The sequence below is a fragment of the Aedes albopictus genome, chromosome 3 (genome assembly GCF_035046485.1).
Source record: "Aedes albopictus strain Foshan chromosome 3, AalbF5, whole genome shotgun sequence".
NCBI lineage: Eukaryota > Metazoa > Arthropoda > Insecta > Diptera > Culicidae > Aedes > Aedes albopictus.
Genome location: NC_085138.1, coordinates 9460469 through 9482893, shown reverse-complemented (window position 1 = coordinate 9482893; position 22425 = coordinate 9460469). Strand labels below are relative to the sequence as shown.

At 38.7% G+C, this 22425-nt stretch overlaps 1 protein-coding gene across 8 annotated transcripts in view; it reads left to right on the top strand.

Moving 5' to 3' along the window:
* LOC109425466 (uncharacterized) overlaps nucleotides 1-22130 on the top strand; it is a 395602-nt gene extending 373472 nt beyond the window's left edge. For all 8 annotated transcript variants that reach the window (XM_062860045.1, XM_062860044.1, XM_029851937.2 and 5 more), the window contains one exon: nucleotides 9348-22130. In XM_062860045.1, coding sequence (XP_062716029.1) covers nucleotides 9348-9755 — 408 coding nt within the window. In that variant the 3' untranslated portion in view covers nucleotides 9756-22130. The remainder of the gene's footprint in view (nucleotides 1-9347) is intronic.
* Nucleotides 22131-22425: the final 295 nt, after the last annotated feature.

The following is a 22425-nucleotide window of genomic DNA, read 5'->3' as shown; positions in this document are numbered from 1 at the left end:
AAAATAAATTTTACAATATTTACTCAAATTTTACGGTTAAATATGCCCATGTGTTCAAAAAGTAGAAGTATTCGACCGTATTCGACATGCAACCGGTCTAGGATGCTAGTTTAGACTCGGCTTTTTCGAATGCTACCGGACTTTTTTGCGGGTATTTGCGGGAAGCTAAGTTAGAGTGATTTTAGTGCTTCCTTAAATTTTACAATATTTCACGCTGTGCTTCAATAATCATCCACTCTTGCCATTACGACGCTATGACTTTATGGCTTGCGAAAAAATATACAAAGCAACAAATAACTTTCATTCTGGAAGGTTTTGTTTCAAATATAAATGTGATTATAAGCTTTTAAATCAAGCCCACAGACTTACTCAATGTGCAAAGTATCGGTATATCAAACAAAATTAGAATTTTAAATAAACTCAACGTACATACATATGTACAGATGGATACATTATTAGTGAAATTAGGAACAAATCCACAGCTCAAGTGAGATTTGAACTCACGACCCTTATATGCTACACAAGTGCTTTACCGACTTAGCTACCGAGCCTACCAATGACACAGCATTTTAAATAGGCAACCGAGCCACTTGGGCAGTCATCTCTATTTTGGGCTCTTTCTGCTACAACTCAGCCAATTGTGAACCAATTGACACAATTTTTGGAACGCGGTGAGATAGTTGTAGTACCTAGCCCTGTTTAAAATTCAAGTTAATTGGTTCGAAGTTTACTGAGTTGTAGCGGAAAAGTTCCAAAATAGAAGCCGCGCCCAAGTGGCTCGGCACCCTATTATAAGGAAAATCAAATCTTTTCCCTAATCGCAAATATATCCATCTCACGTGTACATATGATCGAAGAGCGAACACAATTTATTGTTCAAATACCGACTCCAAGTCATTTGGCCGAGTATCATTTGGCTGATTGCCGCTTGGCCGAATGCCATTTGGCCGAACGTCATTTGGCTGAATGCCGTTTGGCTGAAGGCTGATCGTGTCACTGTTCACCACGTCAGTATAACTCAAAATAATCCCCTTTGATTAAAAGGAGAAAAAAATCTCTGATAAAATATTGACAGTTTTAACGCCAACTAATCACTGAATTATAAAATAAGAAAGAATAGTCAATGATTGGAGGAAGGAAGAAGGAAAAATTAATGATGATTAAATTGGCAGCTAGAATGTGAAAAGAGGTCTCTGAATTATTTTGAACATAATTCGGCCAAGTGGCATTCTGCCAAATGCCGGACATCTGAAACACCTGAGCACCGAATGTTTTCACCAAAAACTATACATACATGACATCTATACATAAATTGAGATTATTAAAAAGCATAATTGACCACACGAATTGATGTACCGAAACTTTGCACTTTGAGTAAGTGTGTGGTATTGATTTAAACGTCTACAATTACAGTCTTACCTGAAACGAAATATTCCACAATAATAGTAGTATGTTGCTATGTGTATTGTTTCGCAAGCTATGAAGAGATTGCGTCATAATGCCAAAAGTCTATCTAAGAGTGGATAGTTATGAAAGCACAACGTAAAACATTGTGAAATTAACGCATGCGCTTAAATCATTCTATCTCGGTTTCCCGCAAATTCTCGTAAAAAAGTCCGGTAGCATCCGAAAAAAAGAGTCTCAACTAGCTTCCTAGATCGGTCGCATGTCGAATACGGTCGAATACTTCTACTTTTTGAACAAATAGGCAAATAAACTGTACAATTTGAGTACACATTGTAAAATTGTAATTTAAAGAATATTCGCTTATAAGAAGTTTCTCCATACAAAAAACGATACAATTTTGTTACAAATCAAAAAAAAACAGTTGGTATACAATCAAACATAGCCCAAACAATCATACATATATGAAAATTGATTAATCTTAAAATAAAAAACAACTTTTTTGAATTTTGTCGCGAAATTTTGATTTCTGGCCCATAGTGCGGGGGAAGGGGCCGGCTGGCTTTATTAGAATTGAATTTCGTTTTCGGCTCTGGCTCCCCCATCTAACCACCCAGCACAACAACGCGTGGAAAGCTGTTCCGTCCGATCCGATGTGATGTGGTTTAGGTTCGTTTTGGCGGAGTTTTGATGTTTACAGCTTTCCAGCTACCAAACTGGATGAAATGCGGACGCGACGGACGCCGCCTCAGCGCCGCGTAAGCATCCATTTCACTCAGATCGGGATAACGATGAAACGTGGTTCACGGAACTTGTACAAATCGTTACTCCCTTTCACGACGCACAGGAGGCTGATGCTGACGGAATGTAGGATTTCATGATTTCATGTTGCCTTTGTGTAATGCTGTTTTGGCGGTGTTTGTTTAGAGAGCCACGAAATCCGGAAAATTGCGTATCCTGCAGTCACGTTCTGGAACAGTAAAATAACAAATTTGGGCGATTTACTCATTAGGGCTACTATTCAATTTTGTGTCTGATTAAAGTATGGTAAAGATTTACTCTGGGTATCTTTACTGCACGCAAAAACGGCAACGCTCAAAAATGTGTTCGGCCTGCACATTTTTAGTAAACATCCATGCCGCACATGACTGTGTTGGAAACACACATTTTTTTGAAATTGCTCGTACGCTCACATGAGCATATATTTTGCAATAATTTCGACATGGCAACCTCACTGGGTTTATAAACCACCTTCAAATACCGAAAAATATTGATATTTTGCAAAAATGTGAGCGTACGAGCAATTTAAAAAAATGTGTGTTTCCAACACAGTCCCTGTGCGGCATGGGCGCTACTCAAAAATGAGAGTTTTTATTTTAGAGAGTGAATGAGCCCCTATAGCCACAGCTGTAAAGACGAGGGTATTCGACATGATCATGCTGAGGGTGACGGGTTCAATTCCCGGTCAGTCCAGGTACTTTTCGTAAAGAAAATTTCCTTGACTTCCTCGAGCAAGAGTATATTCGTGAGTGCCACACGATATATACAACATTAAGCTCAAAAGCAAGCGTTGTCCCATAGGGGACTTTACTGCAAAAAGAAAACGAAAAACACAGTAAAACTTTTGAAGAATTCCCAGAAGGAACCGCTAGAGGAATTTTCAATGAATGAAATCCTGAAAGGAACGACGAAACCACGAAGAAATTTCCTGAGGATTTCTAGAAATAGTTCCTGGAGGAACACAAAACAAAAACTATTGGAGTAATTTAAGTAGGAAAGAAATCTAACAAAGAACTCTAAGATCAAACTGTGAAGGTACTCCTGGAGGAATTCCAGAAGAATCCCCTGAATGAATCGCAGAAAGAACTCTAGGAGGAATCTGAGAAGAAAAATCAGGAAACGGTGTAATTTATTAAAAGATATATACTCAGTAGTGGTAGTGTTTTTTCACCGACGCTGCAAGATTCATGGTGAATCTTCTGGGTTTACTTGTTCAGAATTCAAGCGCCACTGGTGCAAATTATAAAATGTGAATTTTATAAATTTTATAACTAAATCAATGGCGGAAACCCCAGAGGATTTCTCTCAAATTCTTTGGTGCAAATCAAAAAACAAAAAAAAATATCCCAGCCAGCAATTTGGTTGCTATATTGAAATTGTAAATGGATTAGCCATTTGCGAATTATTTTCAAGCATTAATATATTGTTGATAAACGTTCGAAATTTCATTCAATTCGGTTCACTGGTCTCTGAGATATTATAGCTCAAAAAATAAATGTCTAAAAAATAGTGTTTTACGAGCACGGTTGTAGCTTCGCGAAAGATTAACCCATCGAGCTCAAATTTGTACCAATAATGCACATATAATAGACTGACAAACAGTCAAAATTTGAGAATTTTTGATGCGCTTTATGAAAAGTTACAGCATGTTGAACTTTTTTGTGAGAGAGAAAAAAGTTGCATATCCCAAATATTTTGGCCACCCCCTGTATATAGCACTGAAAAAATCGTATTCAATGCACAAAACAGATATATACATACTAAAGTGGAGGTCATATAGAAACATAAAACCGATTGCAGCGATTCCATGCAACATGATTTACGATTTCTCGAAAAAAAAAAATACGATTTTGTCGATTTTCTCCGTTTAAATATACGATAATGCATAATCTTATTACTATTATGCGCAGCGACATACAACTCAAGATTTTGGAATTAAAAAAAAACAATTAGTGTTCAATGGGAATCGAACCTAGGTCCTCTGATTGAGAACTGCGCGTTATTTCTATTGGCTACAATGCCAAGTTGAAAGTAGAGGGTTCAAAGCGAATGGACTGAAACGAATTAAATTTAGCATGATATGGTGGTGGGAGCGTTATAGTTGCGCATTGAGTGGCACCAACAGTGGTGACGTGGAAGAGGCTCAGCTTTCACATCATTGTTTAATTCTACAAATGTCATTTTGAGTGTAGGAATAGTGTTAAAACCTACACATTGGCATCATAGTTGGCATATCACAACTGCAACGTGCATTTAATGTTGAATTCATCACGAACTTTTATTTTTATTCTAATTGTAACCCGAGCAGAGGGAAAAAACTCAATAATAGCATATTTTGATATGGAGAACAAAAAGTGATATTTGTTTGTTTGAGATAAGAGGTAAAAGTACTGAAAATAATATCTCAATTTTACTCCTGGAACATCATCATCATAGCACATTTAGCTCTTGATTAGATCTAACCAATAGCAGTGAGCTATTTGATTGATCTTCAAATATCATATTTTGCTATTGGTTAGATGGTTCAAGAACAAATTTTTGCTATTATTTTCAGTACTTTTACCTCTTATCTCAAACAAACCAATATAACATTTTGATCGTCAGTACTTGAACTCTGCCCGGAAACTTCCATCAAAATCAATACAATATCTGATTCACCAGATAGGTAATCTTAAACTGACCACTCTTTTTTTCCGAGAGTCTGTTCTCTTCATAACATTAGATGGCGCAGCTAACAGAGAAGTAATAGCTTCATGCTTTTCTCTGAGTACTCTGTAGCTGGATTTGATGAGAGATGGTTCGAATTTGGCGACGACGTCAATGTGCTCATTACACAACAATGTAAAAAATAAACAAATTTGTGATGAATACAATTTTTTTTTCTATCCTCCATCACACAAAGATGTAAACAAAGTCCTTTACGATTTCAGAGATCAAGATTCTTCTACTAAAAGTGAAGTATCAATCATATGCGACTGTAAAAATGAATATACGATTTCTTTGATTTTGTTTGATTCGTATACGACGCAAGTATGGCGCAAACGATCTATATCCAACATGGTTATAGTTGTATACGATTTCATCGATTTTGATCATCCCTATAGGTAGCAAGCTCAATTTAGCAGATTCATATACGATGTGAAGCGACGATTTCCACGATTCAAAGAAATCATATATACGATGCTAGCAAACTTGCAGCTTGACACTAAGAATGTATGCTTTCTTCACGATTCTTTCCGATTATGTGCGATTCTATCGATTATACATATCAGCTTTTATGATCTAAGGTGACTACCTACCTTGGTATCTTGTTGGCTACAAAGTAACTTTACTCCAACGCCGAGCGTATAGTAGAGCACCATCTTCGTCGGTCTTGGGCGATGTTCCTCCAGTTTCCCCGAACGTGTAGGGATCGTAGATCTTCTTCAACCGCGTGCAGCCAGCGAGTTCGCGGCCGCTCACGAAGTCACCTACCTCTACCGGGCTCTCTGTTGAATATTGTTTTTGCTATTCTTTTACCGACATTCGCACTACGTGTCCAGCCCACTGAAGTCTGCCGTATTTTATACGTTTCACAATATTCGCATCTTCGTACACTTGGTACAACTCGTGATTCACACCAGACTCCAGACACCAGACTTCTTGTTTTCCACCGAGAATTGCCGGCAGCACTTTGCGCTCAAAAACTCCAAAAGCTTTTCGGTCTACCTCCTTTAACGGCCACGCTTCGTGACCGTAGAGGGCAGCCGGAAGAATCAGCGTCTTATACAGAGCGAATTTTGTTTGCGTTTGCAAGTTACGGGACCTAAGCTGGCTACGCAATCCGTAAATGGCCCTATTCGCAGCTGCAATACGCCTTTTCACTTCACGGGAAACGTCATTGTCACATGTCACAAGTGTTCCAAGATAAACAAAATCTTCAACAACTTCAAAAACATCCCTATCACTATCGTCAAGCCTATCCTCGCTGTCTCTCTCTTCAGAGCAGCATAAGCTTCCTCCACTGCCCTACGATTGATGCCGATGAAGTCAATATCGTCCGCAAAAACGAGGAGCATGTGCGACCGTGTGATGATAGAGCCATTCCTCTGCGCACCTGACCTCCTAATCGCTCCTTCGAGTGCAATGTTGAACAAAAATTTGAAAGAGCATCCCCCTGCTTCAATCCATCCAATGTCACAAATGACGTAGACACTTCGTCCGCGATCCGAATACTTGATTTTGATACATCCATCGTTGCGCGTATCAACCTAATTAGTTTCGCCGGAAAACCATGTTCTGACATAATCTGCCAAAGCTCATTTCTTTTCATTGAATCGTACGCTGCTTTAAAATCAACGAACAGATGGTGAGTCTGCAAGTTATATTCCCAAAATTTATCTAGGATAATCCGCAGGATAAACATTTGATCCGTCGTTGATCGGTCCACACGAAAACCAGCCTGGTATTCGCCGACGAAGGACTCCTCAAGATGTCGCAGTCTGTTGAACAGGCCACGCGCAGTATCTTATACGCCGAATTTAAAAGGGTAATCCCTCTGTAATTGGCACACTCCAGTCTGTGCCCTTTCTTGTAGATTGGGCATATGAGGCCATCCAACCAGCTGGTGGGAAATTTATCATCCTCCCAAATCTTTATAATAATCTGGTGGATTGAGTGATGTAGCTGCTCGCTTCCGTTCTTAAGAAGTTCGACCGGGATCTCGTCCTTCCCAGCAGCTCCTTAAGGGCCTTTTTAACCTCATCCAGTGTTGGTGGTTCCCCTGCTTGACTGTCATCCATTATGTTAATCCTGTTCCTGGGTGCTCCTTCGCTGCTACCATTCAACAAATCTTCGAAGTGCTCCTTCCACCTGGCTGCCACCATTGTTATGTCTGTCAGCAAATTTCCTTCCCGGTCATTGCACATGGCGGGCACTGGCGCAGTCTTGTGCCGCGCGCCATTGACAGTTGCATAAAATCTCCGCATATCGTTCCTGTCCATACTTTCCTGCGCTTCAGCAATAACACTCTCTTCGTGTTGCCGTTTTTTCCTGCGGTGGATTCGTTTCTCTTCTGCTCTTGCAACCCTGTACCGCTCTCTGTTCTGCCGGGTACCGGCCACTAGCATTCGACTTCTGGCGGCATTCTTTTCGTTCGTCGCTCGTTGGCAGTCCTCGTCAAACCAACCATTACGTTGGCGTCGCTGAGCGGTACCAATCACCTCTTGCGCTGTTGTTGTCACTGCTTCGTGGATACTTCCCCACAAGCTGTTGACATCTCCAGATCCGTTGGTCTCTCCTATCCTCTCGTCTAGCTTCTGATGGTACTGTGCAGCAACCCCTTCGGCTGACAAGCGCTGGATATTGAAACGCATCGTCCTGTTGTTTCTTGAACTCGTGACGCTGGATAATCGCGCCCGAATTTTAGCGGCTACAAGATAATGATCCGAGTCGATGTTCGGGCCTCTGTAGGACCTCACATCGATGACGTCCGAGAAATGTCGCCCGTCGACCAGCACGTGGTCTATCTGGGAGCAAGTGTCACCACTCGGGTGTCGCCAGGTGTGTTTTCGGATATTCTTACGTGCGAAGTAGGTACTGCTGATTGCCATCCCTCTAGCAGCAGCGAATGTCACAAGGCGCAGACCATTATCGTTGGTAACAGAATGAAGGCTTTCCGTTCCAATGACAGGCCGAAAGAAACTTTCTCTGCCGATCTGCGCATTTGCATCTCCGATGACTATTTTGACATCTTGTTTTGGGCACTCTCCGTAGGCCTTATCAAGGCTCTCATAGAACTCATCCTTCATGTCATCGGGTTTGTCGTTCGTTGGCGCATAGATGCTGATCAGGCTGTAGTTGAAGAACTTGCCCTTCATCCTCAACACACAGATTCGGTCGCTTATCGGCTTTCACCGAATAACTCGCTTCATCTGCTTCCCGATCACTATAAAGCCAACTCCGCGTTCTACCTTATCGCCGCCGCTGTAGTAGATGTGGTACTTGAATGAAGTGTTGGCGATGGGATCCACCGCTCGGAATTCGCGTTCTCCAGTTTTGGGCCAGCGTATCTCCTGGATAGCGGCCACATTAACGCCGACATTCCGCAGTTCACGAGCCAGGAGCCCAACACGTGCGGGTTCATTCAAAGTTCTCACGTTCCAAGATTAAGTGGTAAACCCCTCCATTACTGTCGCTTCATACATTAGGCACCCTTCCGCCTTTTGCCGAAATTGGGAAAAACCCCTTCCTTTGGCGCCAATTCTGTGCACGGGCCTGCTGCACACGGTAGTTTATTGAACATTTTTTATTAGAAAATATAAAAATATATCCACTGGTTAAAAAGAGTGCAAATAGCTTGTCAACAACCTTTAGTAACTGTGAAACTGCTCCGTGAACACAAAACTTTACGATGTAGTAAATAACACAGCGTAACAAAAATTAACTTTTGATCTGTCTCAAGAGCAAACTTATGTGTCTCCGAAGGTTTTTGGGCCGCTGAATCCGAATCCGGGCTATGATTTGCTCTAACACGTCACAATTTTGAGCTGTACCTCAATTTATAGAGCAAAATATGCGATTTTGGCCTTTTTTGATTGCAAGCCATTAAGCAAAGAAATATTTTTTTAAGCAATCAAAAGTTTAATTGGTTAATTAACATCTGAATTAACGACTCATGCAAAATATTTCGTTTTGCCAAATCGAATTTGATAGTTTTAAGCGATTTATGTTAGGTACCATATTTCCCATACAAGTCACCCTCCAAAAGTTGCATGCAAGTATTCATACTAACATAAAATGCTTAAATCTATCAAATTTGATTAGGTTAAACAAAATATTTTGCATGAGTCGTTAATTTAGATGTTGATTGACCAATTAACCTTTTGATTGCTTAAAAAAAATATTTCCAAGCTTAATGGCCTGCAGTCAAAAAAGCCCAAAATCGCATATTTTGCCCTATAAATTGAGGTATAGCTCAAAATTGTGACGTGTTGGAGCAAATCTGAGCCCGGATTCGGATTCAGCGGCCCAAAATCCTTCGGAGACACATAAGTTTGCTCTTGAGACAAAAAAAATGATGCGCTGTGTAAACTGAGTTAATACAACAAATGTGATAACATTAAATCAATCATTGCACATCCACCCATATAAATCATCTGACTTTTCTTCCATCCCATTCCCAGGTCTTCCACGTGTGCGCCCTGACCGACGACGGCCTCATCATGAAGTCGTTCCTCTGCCCGGAGAGCACCCTCTTCGACCAAACCATCCTCAAGTGCAACTGGTGGTTCTACGTCGACTGCAAGAACAGCAAGGGCCTATACGACTCGAACCTTCCAGTTTCCAAGAGCTACCAACTGATGAAGGCCCTTTCGTTCTTCTCGTCCAACTACAAAAACCCCCAGAACGTGGACGGCGTCGACGTGGAAGCGCTGAAGAACAGCGTCTCCGGACAACAGAGTACCAATAGCACAGCATTGCCGGCGACGGTTGCGGGCAGCCGGTCATCGAAGTCATCCGCCGTGGAAATCAGCGGAAAATCCACCTCGACGGTACAATCGTCTGCCAACAACGCAACCACCAAGGCGTAGACTAATTTAGTTTAGGGCTTTTTAGCATTATTTCACAGAAGTAAGAAGAATGAATGGTTTTGGAGTTTTTCCCCTCTTCGGTTCGGCACTCTCGAGTTGTGGGCTTGACGGGGGGTTCCAAGGTGGGAACTGGTGAGAAAGGCTGAGTGACTCCGCCTTGGAGAATTATTTATTTATTTTAAATACGACCGCTGGAGGAAAACGAGTAAACAATCATTCCCTCACCACTTCTCTCTCCCTCGCGCCAAAATGGAAGCCAACGAGTGACATTCTTTGCCTTATTTCTATACCTAAAAAAAAATAACTTCATTTAGAGGACTAAGACAGCAATGGGGGACATAGGGGGGTTGACGAACATGAAAAAGTCATATCTTTTAAAAACAAAAAGGGTAAATGCTAAATCTAATTTAACGCTGATTAAAAGGGCAGAAAACGTCAGGAAGAGCAATGGAGGAGTACCAGCAACAGTAGCAGTAGCACCGATGAAACGAGCACAAGCATTTCCATCTTTTCCCAATTGGGAGCAATGAGGAATGCGAAGCTGCCACTACAACAGTAATGGACATAGTACAGTATGTATCAAACATCTGGGTTGAAACTCTTTGGTTTATCAGAAGGCATGCGTTGAACAGCAGTCAAGCTATGATTTCATTAGTAACTAAATCTTTTCAAAAGAAGTTCTCCACAGCATAGCAAGTCAAACTTACGGTCTTCTGTTGTTACTATTATTGGATTTCTCCATCAGTTTCTGCATCAATGTTCAAAAATATCGGTCTTCAAAATCCTGGTATCTACAGGGGATAGACAAAATGATCGGGACAGGCAAAATTTTCACTTCTCAAAAAATTTTCAACTAGCTGTAACTTTTCGAAAAGTGCATCGAATATTCTCAAATTTTTACTGTAAAGTGCATCAACTAGTTATGTATCAGTGGTCCAAATTTGGGAAAGATCAGGCCATTTTCCACGCAGTCATAAAGATTCTTGAAAAAGGTAGAATTATCCGATTGCCAACTTTGAGCCATTATATCTCCGGATTCAATGAACCGATTGCAATGAAATTTTGACCATACATGACTTATATAATGAACTCTCGAAAACATTTGACTTAACTTGAAATTTTCAACAAGAGAAAAAGTTATAGCGGTTTTATTTTTTAGCAAATTGGTCTATTCTTAATATGTTTTCCATTGATTTTTCAATTTGTTGGCGACTATGTTGTTACTTTCCTTCAAAACACATTTATATATAAGCCAATTAGAAAGAAATTAAATGAACTATAATTTGCATCTTGAATATTGAAAGGAGGTTGAAATTTCGGATAATTTGGTGTTTTATTAGAAAAATAATCTAATCGATATAATTTTTTTCCGTGTTACGAATTTTAAGTTATATCAACGGTTTTTCATTGCTCATTATATAAGTCATAAATGGTCAAAATTTCATTGCATTCGGTTCATCCAATCCGGAGATATAACAGCTCAAAGTTGGCTATTGGATAATTTTACCTTTTCAAAAAATCTTCATAATTTCGTGGATAATGGCCTGATCTCTCCCAAATTTGGACCACTGATACACAACTAGTTAATGAACTTACAGTCAAAATAAGAGAATATTTGATGCACTTTTCGAAAAGTTACAACTAGTTGAACATTTTTTGAAAAGTGAAAATTTTGCCTGTCCCGATCATTTTGTCTATCCCCTGTACATCCAGCCAACAAATGCCAGATTTCTAACCTTACCTTACCTTTCAATGTTGTCAATATTTGGTTTTCGTTGGTTGAGTGAAAGACAACTATTTGAAGTTTAGATTCCGACAACTTTGAAATTTTCGCATCCAAATACTATATTTTGTCCAGTACTGTTATACTCCGGAATGTACTTTGTCTTAGGGCCTAGAGTATAGAATCAAGCTTGCTGTTGTAACTCCTTCCCTTTGCGAACGATTTTGCTCAAGTAATAAGTTAAGAAGGAAGGAAAAAATATAGGAAGGAGGGTTACTGAGGGAAAATGATAACAACACTGAGCTACTCTCAACAACGCAGTCAGCTAGCCAGCGCATACATAGAGCAGTAACAAGAAAAGTAACGTTGATAACGTCCGTTTCGAGAGGTTTCCTGAGCACGCTGAGAGATGCTTGGTCATATATTGTGGAAACATTCGCAGGGGGACTCGTGGGAGCTGCTGAATCTAGTTTCGGTGAATAGAGATGGTGAAAACCCCTGGGAGGTATGCATTTAGTGCTACAAGAATAACAGCGTCGTCAGTTGGGGTGAAAGTGGGCAACAGTTTGACGAACTTTTTTCTTCTGGAACTTATGAAGATTTTCAAAACCATCACAGATTAAGAAGAAACATTACACTGTGCAATATTTGTGAGCCATGGAATGCAAACAAAATATAGAGCTCATTGTCCGAAAGTACTCATCAAAACTTGCAAAATACTTTTGGGGTTTAGCTAGTTTACTTCGAAATTTTGATTTATTTCACTTGCAAGTGTTAGGCTAAAATTGGGTCTTGAACTAAGCCTTAAGACGAAACTGGAAGCATTTCCTCATATTTCGATTATCGATTTTTTTTTGATAAATATCGGAGAAATATTTTCAAAATCAGTATTCATGCACTTGTTAAGGGATGTCTAGGTATTCCCTAAATGTTTTTCCTAGTAGAAAATATCTTTCATTTTTGCAAAAACATTTTGTTCAATTTTGTTTAAAGCGAAAAACATTTTCCACCAGGAGAGAAATCCAGGAGATACGTTGATCCTTCATCTGCATATGTATGATATTCGATTTTGAAAATATTTCACCATTATTTGATAAAAAAAAAACAAAATAAAAAAAATGGGAATCCAAAATAAATAAAAATGGGAAAAGCGGTTATATCAATTGAAAGGCTGGAGGAGAATGAATTAAAATAAATAATTTTGAAGCCTCAAAAAAAAAATCATGGGCAAAACTGGATGTATTTTCTGATTTTTTTTTGTTTTTTTTTATTATTAAATTACGATTCAATATTTTCAAAATTTATCAGTTTTATAAAAACAATTGTATTCCAAATTTCGTACAAAATGGTGTTTGTAAAACTGAAGATCATTTTCCACTAGGAAAAAAATAAAAAGATATGCATGGAATATGATTTTGAAAATATTGCTCGATTATTTATTTAAAATATAAAAAAAAAACAAAAAATGAGGAATGCATCCAATCCCAACATAAATATCCACGGCAAACAAGATCAACTTTGCTGAACATTGCATAAACCCAAAATAATATGTTATTGTCCTAATTACCGTTCATCAGAGTTAATATCAAAATAGAAAAGTACTATATCTCGAAAATATTTTTTTAAAAACGGCAAATGAGAGAGTAAAAAATTAAACTAATTTATTACAATGCACTTTTTGGCAAAGTGACTCTAGTTGATGCAGTGAAGATTTGTGATGAATAAAAACCATTTGAGAATTACAGCCGAAAAAATTTAATAAATATTGAATTTTCCTAATACAAACACCTTGCAAAGTTCGGATTTGGTCTTGGCATTGGCATATTTTCAAAAGTTAAGTATTTTGATGTCATGAACATTTCATCTGAAGGCTGCATTGACAAGTTCCTAATGACTCACAAGATAGAAACGATAAATTTAAGCATAAAACTAGAAAACGGAATAGACACATTCCACGCACTTCTACACCGCTGTTTTTGAACTTCATTGAACGATATTTCCGAGCTCTTGCTGTCGATTTTGATTCTTTTTGCTCCGAAATGAAGACAATTACTTATATTCTTCTAATAGTACCTGAAACTTTGAAAACTGCTTCTATTAAGTAGCAAATTTCTTGTCGTTCGGTCAAAATTCGTCATTTTTTTTTGCGATGGTGTCCCGTTACGCTGTATTTCTTGATTTCTTTCGAACTACAAAGGTCCAATTCCCAATAAGAAAGCATAAAATGAATCTTCTATTCAAATCTGATCGTTTGATATGCTGGTTACCATGTATTTAACAACATAACAGTTTTTAGAAGCAAAAGTTTAATTCTCGCGCAAAACGTAACGCTTGGAATGTGTCAATAAATCAATTTTGTTTTTTTTTTTTCAAAACACTCAACGTAAATATGTGCAGATGGATACATTATTGGTGAAAAAAAATTTAAGTCAAAAAACAAACCATCCAAAAATCGTTTTGCAATTTTAAATGAGTACATTCGGAAACTGAGATCAAAATTCTGTTTACATTTCATGTGTTCTAGTTTGTTATGAAAATGAGCAACTTCCTCATTTTTTTTATAACTATTTCTCTTTCAAGAAAATCTCGACAATCTTCGTCAAAATTTTTCAAAAAGATTGAGATCAATAAAGCTTCAATAATATCTTGGTAAGGGCCCATATAGCCGAGGCGGTAAACGCACGGGTATTCAGCATGACCATGCTGAGGGTGACGGGTTCGATTCCCGGTCGGTCCAGGATCTTTTCGTAAAGGAAATTTCCTTGACTTCCTTGAGCATAGAGTATCTTTGTGCCTGCCACACGATATACGCATGCAAAATGGTCATTGGCAGAGGAAGCTCTCAGTTAATAACTGTGGAAGTGCTCATAGAACACATAGAAGCTGAGAAGCAGGCTTTGTCCCAATGAGGACATTACACCAAGAAGAGAGAGAGAATATCTTGGTAAAAACAATAAAAGGGTGAATTTGAAAAAGTACTGAAGGCTTCTGCAGTTTTTGTCTGTTTTTTATCCAAATTTATGCTAGAGTCTTGTTCTTTGAACTTCTGCTGGAGTTTCTTGAATCCTAAATCTGGAATCTAAATCTTAAATGAGATGCTCGAGGCTAGAATCATAATGAACTGTGGATGGAATACTAGCTTCAGTAATAACAAGAATAAAATACTCAGTGGCCAATTACCTTACAAATGGGCTAAGTTTCTGGCGAAATTCCTAATATCTCTGACAGATTATTTGCTCTTACTTCCAAAGTATTGACAGCTTCTGACGAAGACTTTTCGCCGGTTTTTTCTCTAAATTTTTATTTATATTTTTAAAGAAATTTCTAGAGAAATTATTCGAAAAATTTCTAGTCGAATATCTGATAAATTTTGGGAGAATTCTGGAGACAGTTCTCATGGAAAAGTGTATGATCATATTGTTAGTGTGTTTTACTAATTAAAATCCAAAACAAATCGTGTACTGGATTCATGTAGTAGTATATGAAGAAAGCTCAGAAAATATGACTATATTCGCTCATACCCTTGGAAACGTGCCTAAAAAGAGTATGCACAAGAAATTGTAGTGTATTTTATACTGGAGATTCCTATGTATTTTTAGAGGAAATTTTGACGAACTTTTTTAAGAAACTTCGAACTCTAGCTAAAAACTTCCGAGAATTTCGTACAGGGTTTCAACGGAATATTTTTGTAGAATTTCTTTTTTTTTGTTTTTTTTTTAATCCGAGTTTTTTTTCTGAAAAAAACATTAAATGTAACTGATACTTTTTGAAAAACTTCTGATACTATCTCATGGATTTCCGCAAATATTATTTAAAAAAAATACGAGACCCTGAAATTATTCCTGCAGTTTTTTTGGACAATTTTTATAAATGATCTTGTGGGATCATTTAAGATTCTGTTAAACTTTCGAACCAAAGGTTTGAACAACGTTATTTAAACATTTTTTTTTTCAAAAGCCACAATATTTCTCCAAGATTATCTCAAGAAAATAATTGATACGCCAAACATTTTCTAGAGTTTCTTCTAAAAAACGTTCAGTAGGCTTCATTTAAAATTTGTAGAATATTTTTCCAGCCTTGAAGTGAAAAACTCTCGTTACTTCGCAAATGTTTAAGATATTCTGTTTAAAAATACATAGCTAATTGCGTCTGAAATTTATCTGATATTAATCCCATACATTTGAAGAAGTTCGTCTAAAAACCCTACTGAAAATTTCGAAAAAAACATTTCTTGCAAAACAAATTCAGAATTTCTGCTGTATGATATTCGCAAAAAAATCGGAATATATTCTTACAATATTCTCTACTGAATTCTTCAGCTAGCTTGTCAAGAAAATACATCGGAATATATTTCACGAATGCTCAACAAATAAGGTCAAATTTTCAGAACTTTCACCATAAAATATGAGGAACATTACGCAGGGAGTTGTCCAAGAATAAAATGTTTGAGAAATGTTTATGAGAATTTTACCTGACATGGTTTTGGGAATAAATCAAACTTTTCTGGCGTTCACCGCACCAAATAAAAGGCGTTAACGTAGGCATATGTGCTTTGACATCGCCGTTATGTCAAACACACAAGGCAACGGTGGCACTGATTACTCATTCCATGTTGAACAAATGACCAAAGTGTAAAAAGCGAATAACACAGGATGTTTAAACACTCGCCAAAAAAACAACTTCCTTATTATCCAAAACAACAATTTTTGTGTAGTTGTTTGCAAAATTTTCTTCATGAATTTTACCAAAAAGTATTCCAATACGTTAATCTGCAGATACTCCAGAGACGATTCGTGAACAAAACTCTAAGTGTTTTCCACAGAAATATTTTCAACAAAATCGTCGAGAAATATCCACAATATGCTTCTTATATATTTATCCTGAAATTTAAAAATATTCAGATGTCCACGGGACGTTACGCCAAAGAGAAAAATGTTTAGAAATCCACTCCACAAAGTACTACGAAAATATAGCTAAGATTTTCATCAGAAATTCTGCAAATAATCCAGGATTTCGTCAAGAGATATTCAAGAACGTCCGCATAATTTATTTTTCTGATAACTTTGTCAAATATTTCTGCCGAAATCCTACCAATGTTCCCCAGCAATGGAAGCTTTATTTCACAAGGACAGGTTTTGCTCCTGAAGGTTCAAGATGAAGCCAAAGGGACGTGTTGGAAATGACCAGAGATCCCAAAAGAAGACGGTTCCAAGGGGCTTGAGGGGCGTTTAGAAGGAGGTTTTAGAAGCTGTGGGCTTCGTGGCCGTGCGGCTAGGGGCGATAGTTGTTTGGCCGTTCCGTAGGCCTCGAAGTGTGGGTTCGATTCCCGTTCCCGGTCGGTGAAAACTTTTCGTCAAACGGACCATTGGGTGTTTCGTGTGTTGTCCGTTGTCTCCTGTCGGTGATCGTTCAGTCTGAAAGGTTGAAGACGGTGTAGTGTCTTTGAAAAAGGCTTTCGAGAGACTTCAAAGTAGATTCAGGGGAGTTTCGTGGGTGTTTCAAGGCATTTCAAGAGTTTCCAGTGATCTTTTAATGGCGTTTCAAGGCGTTTCATGAGCCCTTCAGGGGATTTCATATGTCTTTCAGGAGTGATATTCAGGATGTTCAAAAGGCATATCATGGGATTTTGTGAGCGTTTCAGGACATTTTCAGAGGAGTCTGACGAGCTTTTTAAGAATTTTCCAAGTAGTTTATTCCAAGGGCGTTTCAAAGGGATTACAGGGATTTCAGGACCGCTTTCAGACATTTTACGGGCGTTTCGGTAGTTTCAGGGGCGTATCATGAGGGCATCAGGAGAGTTCCAGGGGGTTTCAGTAGCCTCCCAACTTTTTGGGGCTGGATTGTTTCGCCGCTTATACCTCGCTGGCCACGAACACGTTTGTGATGATCGGTTTCATCGCCGAAGCCATATATGATCCCTTCTAAAAGTTTAAAGGCACTCCAAAGGGCGTTTCAATGGGATTACGGCAGTATTCGGGACGTTTGAAGGCATTTCAGGGGTAATTCAGATGGTTTCAGGGGATTTTAGTAACATTTTAAGGGCATTCCAAGGGGTTTCAGGGGCATTTCAAAGGGATGCCGAGGAGCTTCATGAATGTTTCAAGGTATTTCAGGGGCGTTTCATGGCATTCCAGGATTCTTTTTAAGGGCGTTTCAAAATAATTAGAGAGCTTTTCAGAGGACTTCAAAGGTATTTCAGGTGACATTCATGAGGTTCCAAAGGCGCATCATGAGGCTTCATCAAGTATCAAGAGATTTTTGTGGATTTCAAGGCCGTTTCAAGGGGGTTCAAAGACGATTCAGAAGATTTCACGGTGACTTTTATGGGCTTTCCAAACATCCCTGAAACTCTCTGAGACCCTATGCAATCACGCTCCTGAAATCTCTGAGACTGCTGAAACCTGAAAACTTCCTCAAATCTCCCACGCCTCTTGAACTGTCCATGACACCCTATGAAACACCTCTGTGCCTCCCTAAAATTCATCTAAAATCCCCTTGAAATACCCTGAAACATTCCCTAATCCCCTTGAAACGTCTCAGAAAACTCCTAGAAATCACCTGTGACCACCTGAAGTGCAACTGAAAAAATCCCCTTGGGGCCTCGGGCCCCTCAAACGCCTCTGAAACCCCCAGAGGCCGCTGTTTGGAAACCCCCTGAAATTTCCAAAGGCCCCTTGAAATTCCCCTCTGAATCATACTGAAACGACCTTGATACACCTCTGAAACGTCCCTGAGACCCCATGAGATCCAATTAAGAATCTCTGAAAAGCCTTGAAATGCCAATGAAAACCCCGTAAAATCCCCTAAACGCCCTATAAAGTCCCAGAGGTGCTCTCTAAAGGTTCTCAAAAAATTAAACGCACTGAGGAGCGCCAGAAACCCCTCTGAAACACTCTCAAATTCCCCGATACCCATTTAAAATCCTCCCTAAGACCACCCCCCCCCCCCTTATAACCACCTAGTTTGCCCATTCGCCCTCGCTCCCTTATGTCTTCCTTAGTTCACTATTTTCATTAACTTGTTCCATAAAATAACTATTTTGGTTATCAGTTTTCACTACCGGTCCTGGAAAGTACCGTAAAGGGGTGTAGCTACTGTAGCAGTAATTTTTTGACCACCGTATCCTTAATTCAATCTTGTTGTGTACTGATCGCAAGGATTTTTCGAATAATTTGACAAGAGTTCGACTCATTCTAGTAGCCTGGACTGGAATGCCAACAGTTTGTTGGACATCTTTTATTTGATGTTGAGCTTTCAGGAGTTCAGTAGCAGGAGAGAGGAAGTTTTGCATGATGATCTCAATAGATTCCGATTCCTGCTTTGGGATACCCCTATCGCATGATCCGTAAGGCCATGTTGGAGAACTCCTGGTCCTAATCTAAAAAGGTGCTTAAGCTTCTTTTTGCATGGTGGTGCATCACTGGAGTTCCTTAAGAATCAATGACATTTTTGCTTTTAGATGATTGTTCAATGAAATCGCAAAGGAAAAAATACACGTAGTTCTGGTGGGATTTGAACCCACGTCTCTCCAATACGCTTGACAGGGTGCGTTACCCAACTTCACCACAGAACAAGTAATGGTCCTGTGGAGCCGGAAGCCAACCTGAATTCAATGTGCACCACACCTCACACCTTCTTCTTCAAAACTCTACATCGCCTTCGCTGCCCATAATCGCATAGTTGACGTAAGCACCACTGTAGTTTTCAACACACCTTTGAAATTTTAACAATGATTAATAAAAAGTTTATGATTTTTCTTCACGTTGATATCTAGCTAGTGATTAGATCTTGTGTTCTATTGAATAAAACTGGTCACAATTATGCACATTTAGATATTATCTTGTGAATGCTGACATTGTGGTTACGTCAACTATGCGATCATGGACGCAGCTCATGAGACACATCTTGAGAAAAATGAGGCGCACAACTTTCAATCTCAAAATGTACTGTGCTCCTGGGAGCTTGCTTGCAATGTGGCTCCCGCACATGGGACTACAGCACGTGTACATCAACTCTGGTTATATCTCAAGATTCAGTGAACCGAGTGCAATGAAATGTTGACCATTTATGACTTATATAGTGACCTATGAAAAACCATTGACTTAACTAAAAATTCTTAACACGGAAGAAAATTATAACGATTCGATTATTTTTCTAATAAAACATCAAATTATCCAAAACATCAACGTCGTTTCAAAATTCAAGATACGAATTGAGGGGCCCAGAATCAAAGGGGTGTAAGTGACCATTTTGTCGATTTTGAGCTGAGCATATCATAAAATTTTTCAGATTTGAAGCTTTCAGAAACTTTTTTAAGATTGTTTCTACGATGAATGGAAAAATTACAATAAATCAGAGAAAATTGGGTTGATTTTGAAACTTCATACATTTTGTATGGGATGAAAAAATGGTGAAAAACTTTAAACCTCATTTACTCGAAAGTGGGTTTTTGTCACTTACACCCCTCTGCTTCTAACCCCCTCAATTATAGTTCATTTAAATTCCCTCTAATTGACTTATATATAAATGTGTTTTGAAGGAAGGTAACAACATAGCCGCCAATAAATTGAAAAAGCAATGGAATGCATATTAAAAATATACCAATTTACTAAAAAATCGTGAAAAAAATAAAATCACAATAACTTTTTCTCTTATTAAAAATTTCAAGTAAAATCAAATGTTTTTTAGAGTTCATTATATAAGTCATGAATGGTCAAAATTTCATTGCAATCGGTTCATTGAATCCGGAGATATAACAGCTCAAAGTTGGCTATCGGATAATTTTACCTTTTTCAAGAATCTTTATAACTTCGTGGAGAATGGCCCGATCTTTTCCAAATTTGGACCACTGATACATAACTAGTTTATGAACTGACAGTAAAAAATTGAGAATAGTTGATGCACTTTTCAAAAAGTTACAGCTAGTTGAACATTTTTTGAAAAGTGAAAATTTTGCCTGTCCCGATCATTTTGTCTATCCCCTGTACATCTCCTTCGGTTCTTAAATGTCTACATTCATTACTCTTTAAGAGAGCCTACGAACAGCAGTGAGAGCAAGAATTTTTTAACAGAGTATCGAAGAAGAGTGTGACGTGAGGAGATCAACTAATTCAGGTTGGCTATCGGCTCCTCAGAGCCGTTACCTGTTCTGTGGCGAAGTTGGTTAACGCACCCTATCTAGCGCATTGGGGAGACGTTGCACACTGGTTCCAGCCGCATATGAGGGCGGTCATAAATATGATTTTCTCGAGTTTTATGATGAAACCGCTAAATTTGATGCATATTTGCATTCCATATGCATTTTTGTATTTTTTATTGCAAATGGGCTCAATCGAGTTTTTAGCTTTACGGAGCCGAATTTATTTATTTTGCAGTTTCGGTTACCAACTGATTTGGGTATACTAATATTAGTTTAGGCGGTCCACGGTAGTCAAAATTGCTCAAGAACTGTGAGTTCATTTGGTAAGGCCATGCATTGTTTTTCGTTCAATTCAAAAACCACTGGCAAGGCGTGTTTGCAGAATTTCGTAATGGGGATGCCATATTTCAGAATTAATTTGTCTACCTCTTGTAAATTTTCTCAAAGATCACTCATCACTCAAGCCTGCGAAAATCAACCCGAAACGGACTTATCCAACGTAACAAACAAAACCTAAAAGAGATTATTATAAACTAATTAGCAAACATAATCGTAACGCACACCTATCATCCAAATTTCACTAGCAATCAACAACTCACACAGAACTTCAAGCTGACCCATAGCATCGAAAAAGAAAAACAAAAGTTCACTTCTGAAAAGATTGTTATCAACCGTGCAGAGCAGAGGGCCGAGAACGAACGAATCAAGCTGTGTCAAATTTAGCACACAACAAACTGCCAAAATACTACTTACGATTAAAAAAATGGTACTGAGTCACCGCCACGCGGCTGGCACCCCCTGCCGGGTGGATGACTCCCTGTTAGGTTCGGTATAAGATTATTTATTATATATTATGTTTTAGTAGCGGATTAGTGGATAGCTACGGAACCCCCATCCACGTGGGGGTTTCGCGTGCTCAGAAAGACTTTATATCTACTTGATAGTTATATATGTGTATTTACAAACGAACGACCGTCATATGATGAGTTATACCGATTGTTGCGCGATTCCAACGCAATTGTTTGACGTATATATTTATTTCCTGTAGTATGGGTACGATAGGTTCGTTGCGATGTCTGGGTCTTTATTAGGTAATTTGAATAGGTATCACAAATGAATCAAACTCTCGGGTATATAGAAGCTGGTCCAAGTTCAGCGACTTATTCGTTTTTAAGGGAAAATTAGTAATTCATGTGGAAGAAAAATGTAGGAGACGCAGATAAGCCCAGTCCAGCGATGTCCTGTTAGCGAAATCGTAAGCACACCTAAAATTTGCTCATTATTTTTTGTTAGAAATCATGCAAGAAAAATCAAAATCTGCTAGCAACATGATGCATTTCATTGTTTTCACTCGAACAAAAATCATCACCAAATCAAAAATCGTGCAATGCTAGCAGATACTAGTAGTTGAGTAGACAGAAAATCAGAAAACAAACCAGTGAAAGCGAAAATCTAAACATCCCGAAAATCTTGTAGAAGGAATAAAACAAACTCAAAACAGTTGCAAAAAAAACAAACAGTTCGAGAATCTCTATTATTTTTTCCCCCTATCGCCCGGAGGAAACCGACAACGACGCGCCACCTCGCTGGTCATAGTTCAAAGTGCGACAACCGTCTGTAGCATTGAATCCGGGCGATGCCTCTTCGAAAGCCAAATACACATTTACAGTCTATAGAGTCGCGTTCTAGAGCGATAATCCTACGACACCGACAGGAAACTTCCCAACACCTGTCTCGGTCCCAGTCTGGTTCTAATCAAAAGCCGAACCCTCAAAACAACAATCTTGCACTGCTACTGCATGTTTTAC